The 15,446-nt window shown below is 41.5% G+C and overlaps 1 protein-coding gene across 1 annotated transcript; it reads left to right on the plus strand.

The window, feature by feature from the left end:
- Window positions 1-3,722: 3,722 nt before the first annotated feature.
- Window positions 3,723-15,133, plus strand: NUDT19 (nudix hydrolase 19). The gene is made up of 3 exons (XM_020985048.2): window positions 3,723-4,492; window positions 8,361-8,568; window positions 13,597-15,133. The coding sequence occupies exons 1-3, from the start codon at window positions 3,827-3,829 to the stop codon at window positions 13,734-13,736; spliced, it is 1,014 nt and encodes a 337-aa protein (XP_020840707.1). The 5' UTR covers window positions 3,723-3,826; the 3' UTR covers window positions 13,737-15,133.
- Window positions 15,134-15,446: the final 313 nt, after the last annotated feature.

Raw genomic sequence — 15,446 nt, forward strand, 5'->3', positions numbered from 1 at the left:
TTAGAGAATCTACTCCAAATGTTCACATGGACTATTTGTGACAAACCTGTGGTAGATCATTCTGAACTCATATTGGTCTGATCAGTCACACACAGTTGGAGACACTGCAACTTGACTCTAACATAGTGATGTCATTTTGGTCCTCTTTAAGAATTAAGGACAACAACTACCCCCAATCTGTTTCTATAGCCTGTTGATCTCACCTCTGCAATATCTCTTAAGTGTGCTCCTTCTCTCCTTTAACACTGCCACTACTGTAGCACAGGCCTTTATCACCTTACACCTGGACTGTTGCAATTGCCTGCTTGGGGGGGAGGGGGCAGGAATATGCCTGCCTAGTCTCTCTCCATTCCAGCCTCCATTTAACCACTAAAGTGATTTTCCTAAAATTCCCCCAAATAAATCCCAGTTGTTCCTGTTGCCTCCAGGAGCAAATACAAAGTGCTCTGTTTGGCATTCAAAGCCCTTTGTAAACCTAACACCCTCCTACTTTTCCAATCTTCTTATACCTTACCTCCCAACATGTACTCTTTGATTCAGTGACAGCTGGCTCCTCACTGTTCCATGGACAAAACACTACAGCTCTAAGCTTCAGACATTTTCTCTAGCTGTCCCCCATGCCTAGAATGCTCTCTCTTCCATTCCAAATACTGACCTCCCTGGTTTCCATAAGTCCCAACTAAAATCCCACTTCTTACAGAAAGTCTTAATTCCAGTGCCTTCCCTTTGTTGATTATTTCCTATTTATTCTATGTGTAGCTTGCTTTGCATATATTTATGTGTTGTCCTCCCAATTAGATTGTATGCTCCTTAGGGCAAGGACTGTCTTTTGCCTCTTTTTGTATCCTCAGCACTTAGCACAGAGCCTGGCAAGTAGTAGGTGCTTAATGTTTATTTAACTGAATCTTCACAACAACACTGTAAAGTAAGTACTCTCACATTATCCTCATTTTACAGATGAGGAAACTGAGTCTGAAGGAAGCTAAGTAACTTGCCTAGAGTCAAACAGCTATACCTGAGGCAGGTTTCAAACTCATAGGCTTTGAACACAGTGTTACCTGACTCAACACAAAAGCCACTCAATAAGATGCTGAAAGAGTCCAACAATACGTGTGCAGTGCAAGGCTTCGTGACATACTGTCCATAGTTCTGGAAGAAATTGTCCAATTGTAACAGATGACAAAAGATGAAAACATTCAATGCTGTAGGGGCTCTGAGAAAATAGGTACATTGTTGGTGGAGTTGTGAAGTGTTCCAACCATTCTAGATTTTAATTTGAAATGGTAAGGAAAGGGACTCAACTCTCCGCGCCCTTTGAATCAGCGATCCCACTAACAGATATATGCCACAAGGAAAATAAAGACAAAAACCAAGTCCAACACATACCAAAATATGCATAGCAGCACAATTGGTGGTAGCAAAAACTGGTAACAAGAGAGGTGCCCATCAAGTGGGTTAGAACTGAAAAAATTATGGTATATGAATTGTAATGCAGAACATTATTGTATCATTTTAGGTAGTGGGCCCTTTAAGCCATGGAAAGCAGAAATTACTGCTTAATCTTGCCCCAGACTCTCTTCCTAAATCTAAACAATAGTGAGATGTACTCTTGCATAGCTCAGCACAGCCCATATCTCCAACGCAAATGGATAAGAAAGCTTGCAGTATAATTGCTTTAGATAATTATTTTTAAACTAGAGACCAGGACACCTGGTCTGGTTTGTGTGATGCCTGACCTGTAATGATGGGGTGCGCGGGTGCTTGTGCTTGTACTTGTGCCCCGATTTCTCCCTAGTCTCAGAAACACTGTCTCTGACAACCACTCCCCAGCCCAAGGACACTGTGCCTAGCAGTTATTCATGTATGGGCCTCAGCACGACCCTTATCTCTCTCCTTGGTACAGCTACACAGAGCTGGGGTGCTCAGGCCCCAGCCCTCAGATCATGTCACTGGAAGCCTCCCAATTCCTTAGTAAGTTCCTGTCTTGTGAGAAAGCTTTTCCTTGTTGCAGAGCATTCTTTCATCAAGACAGAGGGAGAGGGGTGCCTTGGCCAGACCAAGGACTCTTCCTCCTGCCAGACTCCAAAGATCCATACCTCTGTCATCTCCCTCCCTGTCCAGTATACTCCCTGTACTTTCCCATCCATAGCCCCCAAAGACAGGTGCACCTTTGGATTACCTCATCAGTGTTCCTGGCATTTCTTTCCTGTGCTCTTTTCCATATAAACCCTAGCTCGACCCCTGATCAGGGCTGCTTGATTTGGGTGTGCATACCCCTTGCAGCCTGACGCTTCAATAAACCTCCACTTTAAATTCTAATTGGGTCTTTGTCTTGCATCTGTTCCAGCACAACAGAATATAACAGAATCTTATTGTATAGTAAGATGTTAAAATGAAGAATTCAGAGAAATATAGAAGATTTTTTTAATTGATAGAGAAATAAGTACAACATACAAAATGAATATCAGCATGTAAATGAAAAGATTACTTAAAAGGAGAAATTCAGAATGGGACACAGACTGGTAAGGCAGTTTTGTTACTATGTTGAATTTAAAAGACACTTCAAAAACTGTACATAACAAAAGTTCAGTTTCATAGGCAATTGCCTTTCATATTTGTTGATCTTTGTTAGGTTCATAACAAAAAAAAATGACAACAATTAACACTGGAAGGTGCCTTAGAACAGCTAATGTTAAAACATCATTATGTACCCTCTTAGGCAGATAGGCAAGGCCCTACTATGACAGAATATTATATATACTGTCCAATGTGTGGCCATTACTAGATGTTTTTGTTTTAAGAGTTTTTCTTTGTCACAGAAAAAAGTTCAATTTGATGGGGGAAGGATTGAAATGACTGACAAGGACAAAGATTACAAGAAACAGGTTGTACCTGTGTATAAAAAGAAATCATCTTTTTTCCTACGTATTTACTTGCTAAGTGCTAGAGGTGCAAAAAAGGAAAACGAATGTCAGTGATAAATTTAAAAATTCACAGAAGTTCAGAATGGGACACAGACAAGCAGGGCAGGGTTTTTTAAATTTTAACACTACCATGTTGAATTTAATACACACTTAAAAATTTTACATGACAAATTCAGTTTTATATATACGAAATTACCTTCGTACTTTGTATACGGAATTTTCACATTCGTTGATACTTGTCCCAAATGTGTCAAAATGCCCAAGGTGATCCTTAAGCAGTACGGTGTGGGTGGTAAATGGCAAAGCCACAAACCTTTGTGACAGAAAATCCAGGCTTTCCCACCTCACTAGGAAATGGTCCACAGATTTACTCTATGAACTACAGCTCTTTTTATTTAAAAACAAAAACATCTGTTTTACAACAACACTCTGGGGTACGGCTGGAGCTCCCGGTTACCGCTCTCCTGACATGACAGCTCCCACTCCGCGCTGCTGCGGCGGCAGGTCACGGGCTTGGCTCCGGAACGACCTCCACGCACGACCTCGGACAGGGCTCTGCCCTCCCGGTGCGGTGAGGGGGTGAGATGCCAACCACGGCTAACGCCCCTTCGGCCTCAAACCAACGCGCTTTTCTCACCACTGCCGGGTGAGGATATTAGATCTACTTTCCAGACCGAGAAGCGGCAGCTAGAAGTTAGCGTCTCTGCCACCCCCTACTGGGGCGCCGCGGTCCGGCCGCTGGGGTCAGGAGCTAGCGCCCTCCCCCGGCTGGAGGCCCCGCCCGGCGCTTCCGCCCGCCCCGCACCGTGCGCGAGCCGCGGAATGCAAACGGGGCGAAGGGAGGGATCGCTGCGCGCCGTGCCCGCGTCAGCCCCGCCGGACCTGCTCCGCCTCGGGCCGCCATGCAGGGCTCGCTGCGCCAGTGGCGCCGGGCCGCCACGCTGATGCTGGCCGCGGGCCGTGGCCCCCCGAGCCTGGCCGCCGCGGCCGAGGACTACGAGGTGCTGCTGCTGCAGCGCACTCAGAACAGCAGCTTCTTGCCCGGCGCCCACGTCTTCCCGGGCGGCGTCCTGGAGGCCGCGGACTGTTCGACGGACTGGCTCTCCGTCTTCCAGCCCCACCACGGGCCGCCGCGCTTTGGCCTGCCCCTCGCCGGGCCCAGGGAAACCTACCCCGAGGTGGCCTTAGCGCCCTGGCCTGGTTGTCACTCGCTCATCCCTGAGGACGTGGCCTTTCGCATCTGCGCCATCCGGGAAACCTTCGAGGAATCGGGCATCCTCCTGCTGCTCCCCTCCGGCGCCCAGGCCCCGCACCTGGCCCGGGCGCATGCGCCGCCCGAAGACCTGGCGGCCTGGAGGGCCAGGGTCCAGGAAGACCCTGGCCAGTTTCTCCAGCTGTGCCAGCGCCTCGGCTGCGCACCCAATATCTGGGCTCTGCAAGAGTGGAGTAACTGGCTCACGCCGTTTGTGAGGAAAGGAGGGAGGCGCTTCGACACGAGGTTCTATGTCTGCTGTCTGCAGAGCAAACCCCAGACCTTCCTGGACATGCAAGAAGCGATTAAATTCGAGGTAAAGGGGAAACTCCTTCAGGACTCGGCTAAGGAGAGCTGCAAGGGGGGGGGGAATGCCCTCGTAAACAGGGGCTTCTGAAGCGTCCTAGGTCCTAAACACACGGAAAGCCCGGGACGGGGAAAAAGGAGCCCCTGGCACTAACAGTTCTGACTGTCACTATGGGCATGTCATTTCCCCTTCCCGAATCACATCTTTTCTCATCCTTAAAATAATACTCTCTTAGACGCATATCTATTATTTGAATCATAGTTGTCCTTCCTTTTTTTGTGTGTGGGGGGGAAGGCATTGCAAGCTCATTGAGGATAGGGTGGTGTAGTAGAGGCGTGGGTGCAGGATTTGGAGTCGTAAGGTCTGGGTTTAGATCGTAATTCTTGACATCTAGTTGTGTGACCACTGGCGAGTAAGCCACCAAATCTCTAAGTGCCCGTTTTATGGTAAAATTGGGGATAAGGATGGTTATATGACCTATCGCTGTGGGCTTGGTTTAATGGATAGAGGTCTGGTGCCCAGTCCTTCCTTTGAGGTCTAGTTGTATGCCTCTCCATAAATCACTTAACTTTTCAGGACTTAACACAGTGCCTGGCACATAGTAGGTGCTCAATAAATGTTTATTGAATTGAATTGAATCACTACTTTGAGGCAACTGTAAAATTAAGGAATAGAGAAGGGACTTAGCAGGTTGTTTCAAGAAAAGTCCTTTTTAACACTCAGCTTATGAGTTATCTCGTACCGAGTTTGGCATAGAAACTTAATAAATGTTTGTTCAGTTGAGTTAATGCAATGAACTTTTAAGGTCTCTTTCAGCTCTGACTCAGAATATTCAACACACTGTAATTCAAAGAACTAACACAGTCCTTGTCCTTGAGGATTTATTTTCTACTGGAATGTTCCTACTCATTTGCAGTTAAGTATAATACAAGGTTGGGGCAGCTAGGTGGCAGTGGATAGAACGCCTGAGCTGGAAAATGAAATGGCAAACCACTACACTATCTCTGCCAAGAAAACCCCGAATGGGGTTACCAAAAGCCAGACACCACTGAAAAAATAATTGAACAACAACACAATACAAGGAGAGAGCAAAATACAGATCCATTCCAGTTTTACACAGGTGGAGAGCACATGAAGGGGAAGGAGATAAGGTTGGAACCATAGATGGTAATTCCTTCAGTGCCCAGTAATGGAATTCAAACTTCAGTAACTTTTTATTGCCTATAAAATAAATAAAGATTTTTGAATAGAGGAGTGACGTTGCTATCTCTACGAATAAAGGTAATTCTCATGACATTATGGAGCATAGATGAGAGGGGAACCTTAGGAAGACTGTTGTGGTAATAAAGGCATTAGTGGTAGGTGGATGGTTTTAATAGGAGTAGAAAGGAGGGAACCATTCAGTGATTATTGATTCTCGCCTACAAAATACAGACAGAGGTCTGTAATTTTAAGGTTTTAAGGGATTTTAAGTTTGCGTAGTGATTTACTTGCATCATGTCCAGCTGTCTGTTGAACATCTCAACTAGGATGTCTTGTAGGCATCTTAAACTCAGCATATCTAAACTGTTGCCTCCAACATGGATCTTTTCTTAGTATACTTGATCTGTCTCCGTTGACTTTCCCATCTCTGTTCCCATTAGTGCCACTTACACTTCTTCTATAAGCACATCCAGAAGTGGGATGATGGAATCCAAGGGTAGATAGCTGCACTTAGTCCTTGATGGTGGAACAGTTTATAATATAAATCTTTGTAGAACTTTTCCATTTTTCTTTTTTATTACTTTCCTTCCATTTTCATCTTTAAATGGCCTACATATAGCTTTGCTTAGTTGTGTCTCACTGGGCTTTCTTTAAAATTGTTTTGTCCTCTGTTGCTTCTTCCTGCTTTACGAAAGTACTGTTCGTAATCTTCCTTTCTCATTCTGGGTAAGATTTTACAAATGGGTGTGTATTCCAAACAGGAATTTCCTTTGCCTGCCTTCTCTCTCTGCTTGGCAGATAAATGTTTTAATTAAAATGCTTTTTAGGCTCTTTAACTCTCCTTGTTATAGCAGTTGTTCAGTGTTGATATAATTTCTACTATTCTACTTCATTCCACTTCTCTACTATTAATAACTTGTTTAAATAGGTCAGAATTTATTTGTTTCATTTATATGCCTCATGTTTCTATCATTAGCATTCTTCTATTAACTTTATACTAATTCTTATCTTTTCAGGGATGACTTCAGTTATCAACAGTAGTCTTTTCCTATCTGTTAAACTAGAAATGTTCATTTTTTTCCTTATGTTATTCAGTGCTTATCATATCTAGTAGTATCTACCAATTATTTACCTGAAGAAAGACTTCTGTGTAATGTACAAGTATTTGACTCCACTCCACATTGACTCGCATTTCTTTTTAAAATATAAATTGTTTCTCTGTGAATCTACATTTGCCTCCTCAGAATTTCATTTTTGAGCATCTCCCATTCCTTCTGAGCAGACTTCTTTTGTAGAATTTTAGTCCATGGGATTCTACCTATTTTTCCTCTAAATACTTTGAAATCTGCTTTCCCAAAATCCAGTGGTCCATCTCACTTTTCCTCTTCTCTATCACACACTCAGGATGGAGTGGTCACTTTCCCTTAAGGTTCCCATAATTTCTACCCCAGTGTCTAGTTCTTCCAGTTTAATGAGAGTTCGATGCAAAATTGAGTTTCCCCTTGTTGATTCCTACACTTTTTGAAGGATAAAGTTATCATTAAAGCAACTTAATAAGTCGTTAACTGCTGTGCTGATAACATGTAGAGGGAGGTTTTGTAGGAAAGATAATAAGTTCAGTTTGGACATGTTCAGTTTAAGATTTTTACAGGACATTCAGTTTGAGATGTCCAATAGTTGGAAACCTAAGACAGAGAGGTTAGGCATGGATAAGTAGATCTGAGAATCATCAGCATAGAGATGCTAATTGAATCCAAGAGAGCTGATAAGATCACCAAGTGAAATAGTATAGAGGTAGAAGAGGACCCAGGACAAAGCACCATGAGATGCCCACCATTAGTAGTTGTGACTTGGTTGAAGATTGAGCAAAGGAGCCTCAGAAGGAGTGGTCCAGTGACACTGGCCTCCTTGCTGTTCCTCACACACAATACTCTGTCTCCCAGCTGAGCATTTTCACTGGCTTTCCCCTATTCCTGGAATGATCTCCCTCCTCATCGCTGCCTCCAGGCTTCCACGGCAAGCCAGCATAGTGTATTGCCATGGAAACCTATAAGAAGAAGAGTAATGTATGATGAGCCTAGAAAGATGGGGTTGGGCCAGGCTGTGAAGGACTTTAAAAGCCAAAAGAGAAGTTTTAATTTTATCTCAGAGGCAACAATAAGCTACTAGAATTAAGTGAGTAGAGGAGTGGCATAGTCGGATCTATGATTAACGAAAGTCATTCTGGGAGCTGAGTAGTATTCGGTGGTGTGGGAAAGGACTTGAAACAGGGAGACTAATTAGGAAGCCATTTCAGTAGTCCAAGAAGAAGATGAGGGGGGGGTGGTGAGGGCTTGAACTGAGGTAGTAACTTTGTAAATAGAGATTCAAAAGAGATTGCGATTGAAGTGTTAAAATCCATTGGTTACATGTGGTGAGGGAGAGTGAAGTATCAAGAATGATATTGAAGATACAAATTTGGGAGACTGGAAAGGTTCCAGGGAAGTAAGGAAGTTCAGTGGAGGGGAGGGACTGGGTGGGAAGATAATGAGTTCTGTTTTGAACAGAATGATTTGACCAAATAAATTAACAGATAATGAGAAAAGCAAAAAAATTCATTTGCCTTGTGTACCTTTTCAGTCTGTCTGAATTGCTACCTTTGACTTTTAGAAACTATGACCTTTGTCTTTCACAGTGGATAACTCCAACAGAAGCAATAAAAAATTTTTCATGTGAAGGAATATGGTTGGCACCGCCTCAGTTCTATGAGATGAGAAGACTTGGAAAGTTTGCTTCCTTATTGGACCTGCACAAATTTTGTTTGGACCGGAGTTCAGAAGGGCATGAAAGATGGCTGCCAATTACATTGCTTACCCTAGACGGTGCAGTGCAGCTCTTACCAGGTAAATTGGTCAATTTAAAATATTTTTAAATATTCTTATTGGAATAAATATAAATTATTAGTAATGCCATGTAAAACATTAGCTTTGCAAAGTACAATTTAATGCAAACTCTGCTAAATGTCCTATATGTTTAGAGAATCAAGTAAGGCCAAATACTTTATTATGTTCCTAAAATTTCATTTTACAGTTTCATTTCAACAATTAACATCAATTAGCTTTTACAAAGGTTATGACATATAGCACATATATGCAGTAGGTGGCTCAATGGATAGACTGTTGGGCCTGGAGTCAGGAAGACCTGAGTTCATATGTAGCCTTAGACACTTACTAGCTGTGTGACTTTGGGCAAGTCACTTAACTCTGTTTGCCTCAGTTTCCTTGTCTGTAAAATGAGCTGGAGAAGGAAATGGCAGTTTATCCTTCCCAAGAAAACCCCAGATGGCATCATGAAGAGTAGTACATGACTGAAAAGACTGAACAACAACATGTATTAAGAAGATAAAGAAGAAGATTGCAAAACATTCTCCCCTATGAGCAAGGGTGGGAGAGGGGATGGTCATCGTTATACTCTGCCATCTATCACTTCATTTTCTGAGAAGAGTGGGCTCACACTTAAAGCATTCACCCCACCAAGCTCATTTCCACAAGTGGAATAGGTGATGAATGACTCCTCATCTTTTTACTACCAGTGGACTAGGTCAGACAGGTCACTCTTCCGAGCCTCGGTTGCCCCTTCCTTGTGCTCAGGCTCCCACAAATCCACATATTTCCTTCAGCTCTTGAACATAGGCTGCTTGCTATCTCCGGTATTGTGCCTAAAAACAAGAAGAATAGACATTCATTCATTAAACATTTGTTAAGCACTTACCGTGTGCTAGGCAGTGGATACAATAAGAGGCAACCCAGCCCTTAAGGAGCTTACAGTCTGATGGGGGGAGACAACATTCAAACAAATATATACAAAGTAAGCTATAAGGATAAATAGGAACTAATTGAAAGAGGGAAGGCACTGGAATTAAGAGGGGTTGGGAAAAGCTTTCTGTAAAAGGTGGGGGTTTTAGTTGGGACTTAAAGAAAGCCAAGGAAGTCGGTTGTCTGAGCAGAGGGGGGGAGAGTGTTTCAGGCATGAGGGAAGGCCAGAGGAAATACCCGTAGTTAAAAGATGTAATATCTTGTGCAAGGAGGCCAGTGTCATTCTGTCAAAGAGTACATATTGGGAAATAAGGTGTACAAAAACTGGAAGGAGGGGGCCCGGTTATGAAGGGCTTTGAATGCCAAACAGGATGTTATATATTTGCTCCTGAAGGCAATTGGAAACCACTAGAGTTTATTGATTGGGGGTGGGAGGGACATGATCAGACTTGAATTTTAGGAAAATCATTTTAGTGGCTAAATGGAGACTGGTTTGGAGTGGGGAGAGACTTAAGGCAGGCAGACACCCAGCAGGCTATTGCAGGAATCCAGGCATTAGGTGATGAGGGCCTGCACTAGAGTCATGGCAGTGCCAGAGAGGATGAGAGGGCATATTTGAGATATGTTACAAAGGTGAAATTGGCAGACTGTGGTAATAGCTTGGATATTGGAGATGAGAGATAGTGAGGAATCCAGGGTGACTCCTGTGTCGTAAGCATGAGGAACTAGGAGGGTGGGGTTGCCTTTTATAGTGATAGGGAAGGGAGGAGGAGGGGGAGGGTTTACGTGTAAAGGTAATGGGTTCTGTTTTAGACATTGAGTTTAAGATGTCTACTGGACAACCAATGTGATATGTCTGAAAGACATTTGGAGATGGGAGATTGGAGGTCAGCAGAGAGTTTGGGGCAGAGATCACCAAATGACGTAATGTAGAGGAGAAGAAAAGGGCCCAGGACAGAACTCTGAGGGATAACTATGGTTTGAGGTCATGATCTGGAGGAGGAACCAGCAAAGGAGACAGAGAAGGTGCACTCAGGTAGGTTACAAGAGAACCAGGAGGGTGATGTCCCAAAAACCTAGAAAGAAGGAAATATCAGGGAAGAGAAAGGGATCCGCGGTGTCATAGGTGACAGAGAGGTCAAGGAGAATTGAGAAAAGACTGTTGGATTTGGCAACTAAGAGATTATTAGTAACTTTAGAGAGAGCAGTTTTAGTGAAATGGTAAGGGTGGAAGCCAGATAGTAAGGGATTAAGAAGAGAGTGAGAGGAAAGAAAGTGGTGGCACCTATTTTAGACAGCCTTTTTGAGGAGTTTAGCTACAAAGGACAGGATGGTTATTGGAGACAGAAGCAACAGCAGGACCGTGAGCTCACAGGACACATGGCAGTAGTACTGGTAGAAGAATAAAAGCCTGAGGTTTTTGTCTTCACAGAGGGTTTATTTCAGTCTTTGCCTCCTCATTCAAGTCTAGCCAGCCAAGAAATAGCAAGAGTTTCCCTTTAGATGTTTATTGTCTTTTGACTACATCCCAGTTGTGGTTCACCAGTCAGTCAAAAGTCCATCTCTTTACAATAGTTAGTGGACTGGAACCAGTTACAGAAGGCTTACACATGTTCAGAAATCCAAATGGGTATTGTATCAGCTGGGTACAGTGGACATGCTAATAAGGATTGGGTCTTATTGGCTAATTCGCCATTGTGAGAAGTAACAAAACCTTGCTTGTCTGTGGCCCTTTTTGAACTTCGTTTTGCTCTCTTCTATTTTTAAACTGTTTAGTTATTGGTCTTTTTTCTTTTTTTTTTTTTGCATCATTATCAGTACAAACCACCATCTCTTCTCCCTCCATTAGAAGCTCTCCCTTGTAATCTCCCTTGCAAAACAATGCAATACATTGGCTTAGTCTGTAAATGTATGTCTCGTTCTTCAACTCTAACCCTGTCTGCCAGGAGGTGGGAAATATACTTCAAAATCTGTCTTCTGAAATCACAGTTGGTCATTTATCATACAGAGTTTTAGAATCTTTAAAGTTTTTTTTACATTATTCTTTACATTATTATGGTTTTGCTCATTTTGCTGCATCAGTTCATACAAATCTTCCCAAGTTTTTCTGAATCTGTCATATTTGTCATTTCTTACAGTGAGATAATATTTATATATGTTTTGTTCAGCCCTTCTCTAGTTGTTTGGAGAATTGTATCCCCCTCTCCCTCCGATACAATTTGTTTCCAGTTCCCTGCTACAGAGGAACTTAATCCTTTTGACTTCTCTATTTGTCAGGGGCAACATCATCTACCTTGTCTCCCCTGTTAATATCTTTTAGACTATTTCATCCCTCTCTAATACACATATACATTATCATGCATTATAGATGTTTATATGTCTCTTAGAAGCAGTGTGATATAGTGGATGAGGGACTGGCCTTGAAATTAGGAAGACCTGAGTCTAAATCCTGCCCTTGACACACAATGTCACATAATGTGACTGTGGGCAAGTCACTTAACTTTTCAGTGTTCTAGTCAACTCTCTAAAGACCGTTACAGATCATATGACTGTATAGCTAGAGCTAGACGTCTTCTCTGAGGCCTTCTAGTCAAACCCATTCATTTTATAGACCAGGGCTCTTAAATTTTTTCTGCTCACATCCTCTTCAGCACTTCCCACAGTTTAAGAAGCATTGTATAGACTGCATGAGTTGCCAAATGCATTGGTGAAAGGAGTTTCCAATATTAGTGAAATCACAAATCTAGAATAAAAGGGAAAAAAAAGATTAGTTATGTATGTGTCATCTCTCTATACATCATAAGTGCCATTAGGGCTTTGTGTTTATACCAACCCAGAAAACAAGGCTCTTTTCTGCACAGAATTAGTGCTTAATAAATGTTTATAGAATTGAATTACAGAACATCCCAGGGCAGTGGTGAAACCAGGGAGGGCCAAGGACTTTCCATGCTCTGTCTCTGCTGCCTGAAGGGGGTCCCAAGTAGGGGGGAGGGAAGAGGGGGAAGGGGGGGGTCAGAGAGGGAGAGAAGAGGAGAGACAGCAATCATGGTCAGTGAATAGGATAAATAAGGAGAACATGACCCAGAAATGTTTATCTAGAAAGTTACATCTGACTAAAGGTGATGGACAGTAGTGAAAGTGCTGCTTGTGATAAATTTAGTGGTTTTCTGTTTATGTGAATAAAATGTAGCATATTATCATTTCTTAATTGATAGCTACATTTCTCTGACCCTCAGGATAAAGATCAAATTAGGCCGATTTTGCTATTTTTATGTATAAATTATCTTTATAAAAGTGCTGTATGCTCTCATAACTTTATTTTTTTAAGTTTGGAGACTTATGCCTTTTTTATAGGACTTACACATTATCTATTTTGTATTATTTTTTATCTGTCACTTTTTCCTCATTGGATGATAAACTTCTGATCTTAGGAACTGAGTCTTATACATCTTTGTATCTTCCCAACATGGGAGCTTGGAAATAGTGGATTCTCACATTTTTGTTGAATGAGTGAATGAATGAATGACTGAATATACAAATTACAGAACCTGGTAGCAGCTTTCATATGAACATCAAAAATGTGTACATATTAATCACTGAAGAGAGAAAGAATGGTCCTCTCTTTAGGAGGAACCTAAAGAGTTGGTCTCTGCATCAGAAAGACCCGATTCAAGTCCCACCTCTGACAAGTGCTGGTTCTTTGGCTCTGGACAAGTCATTCAATTTGTTTGTGCTGCAAGCACATCTCTAAGACTAAATTACAAAGAAGGTGTTGGTCTTCATTGGTAGAGGAAGTTCTTCTCTGGGAGTTCCTGTACTGATGAAATCATAGATCCTGTTCAGATAAAAAGGTAATTAATTGGGAACTTGATGGTAAGAAATGTTAAGAGAAAGTCGTGGGAGAAGTTTTTAAATTCCATCCCAAAATTTATAGGATCTACTGCCTAATACAAATTGGAATTTTCTTTTATCTTGAACTATAAATCTAAAAAATTTCCTTCAGTCCTACTTATAGTCATTCTTGTAAGTAAATACTTAACAGTTAAACTTTTCTTGATAGATTGAAATGCTTTGTGACATAATACCTTATAGAATTAAAATTTTAATACCTTTCAGGAGATGAATTATACCATGAAGACAAAGAATTTTTAGAAAAGAATTTATCAATCAACAAAAAGACTGAAGAAATTATGGGAAAAAACAGAACATTTCACAGAATAGTGTTCACAGCCGTTATCTTTATAGTATCCATGTGACAATTCAGCCAAAATATAAACATATATATCCAGAGAACTTCTTAGGATTTAAGAGCCATTTATAGTTTGCTTCTTGTTTAAAATTGTATTGTGAGAAGTAGAAAGTTTAGGGGCCGCTACGTGGCGTGTTGGAAAGAGCACTGGGCCTAGAGTCAGGAGGACCTGAGTTCAAATCTGGTCTCAAGACACATAACACTCACTAGCTGTGTGACTCTGGGCAAGTCACTTAACCCCAATTGCCTCAAACGGAAAAAAAAAACAAATAGAAAGTTTGTATTGATGAAAAATGAGTGTTAGCAACCTCACAAGCTTAAGAAACTAAAACCCAGGAACAGTGAATCACCATCTTTCTGCAAGTTTAGCTTTTAGGTACTTTTGTTTATTTCCTTCTGCAAACTCTATAGTGTGCCATAACTTTGATTAATATTATCTGTCTAACAAGTTTCTTATATCAGTATGTCAAGGATGATTCTCTCCCCAAAGCAGATTGCAAGGTTTGAGCTGAGGCTGAATCTCAGATAAGTCTAGCTTTTTGCCCACAGTCACACAGTTAGGCAATACAAGAGACAGAACACGAACCCAAATCCTCCTGACTGCCAAGATAACCAGATTATTAAAAAGAAAAGAAAAGACTTGTCAGGTGTCACCATTTCTGTATTCCCACAAAGGTTTAAACCAAAGCAAGTACAGATCACCCTTGTTTTTCTGATTGTCCCTTGTGCTATTAACATTTTGTTAAGGGTGCTGGGTAAGAATGTAGCCATTTTAGGGACACTGAAGCACCTTACCATGGTCATGGGCCACTACAATTTAATTAATCTTTTGGCCTGAACCAATAAAAGGTTGTCAGATTGGCACAAAGGCCCTGTATTCACAGAAGTGGAATAGGAGTGCCAGTCAGTGCTTCATGTATTGTTCTTCTTTGTCTTAAGCGTGTCCTCAGCTTAAGACAGTAAAGCTGTTTAAGGCCAAATGTGATTTGACTTTTTTTCCCAATAGTCCTCAAATTGTGAAATGTGTTGTAGTTAACATTCAAATATTTTAAAAAGAAATATGCAAATACTTATAAATTTTTATTTTTAAAATGTTATTTTATTTTTTATTGCAAAATAATGAGGTACACTGAGGTATACTAGGGCTTATGAGTTCTACAATGATTTACTCTGTAATGATAACTTTCAGTTGTGCCTTTACATACATTTTCCGTTTTAATTCATTAAATTTGTCTGTATTAAGTTTATCTGATGTGAATAACATGTCGACATAGAATGATGTTTTTGACAAAAGTTTGTAATCTGTGGTCAGGACACTGCTCAACACTTTAGTTCCAAAGCTGTCCTGCTTGTCTGAGTCTCCTTCCGAATTTCTTTCTGTAAATTAAAAAAATACTTCAGTGACTCTCTTTTTCTTTTTGGGGGGCGGAGGGGAACATCATTACTGCTAGTCTCTACATTCCAACCCCCTCTCCCTGATTAAGGAAACAGAAATCCTTGTCACAAGTATAATCAAGCAAACAAATCCATACATTGACCATTTCCAAAAATGTGTCATTTTACATGTCAGACTACTCTCCCCAACTTCTTTCAGTTGAGGGGTGGCATCTTTCGTTATTGGTTCTCTGGAGTAGTGATCGTATTGGTTACAGTTCCTAAGTCTTTCCATTTTTAAGTAGTGTTGTAGTTACTATATAGATTGTTTTTTCTGTTTCTG

The sequence above is a fragment of the Phascolarctos cinereus genome, unplaced genomic scaffold (assembly GCF_003287225.1).
Source record: "Phascolarctos cinereus isolate Bilbo 61053 unplaced genomic scaffold, phaCin_HiC Scaffold_2;HRSCAF=192, whole genome shotgun sequence".
In the NCBI taxonomy this organism is placed as follows: Eukaryota; Metazoa; Chordata; class Mammalia; order Diprotodontia; family Phascolarctidae; genus Phascolarctos; species Phascolarctos cinereus.

Excerpts from the sequence above, each read along its gene's own strand:
- NUDT19 (XM_020985048.2), top strand. The coding sequence starts at position 3,827 with ATGCAGGGCTCGCTGCGCCAGTGGCGCCGGGCCGCCACGCTGATGCTG. Across the intron at positions 4,493-8,360 it reads AAGAAGCGATTAAATTCGAG|TGGATAACTCCAACAGAAGC; the intron begins GTAAAGGGGAAA and ends TGTCTTTCACAG. Across the intron at positions 8,569-13,596 it reads TGCAGTGCAGCTCTTACCAG|GAGATGAATTATACCATGAA; the intron begins GTAAATTGGTCA and ends AATACCTTTCAG.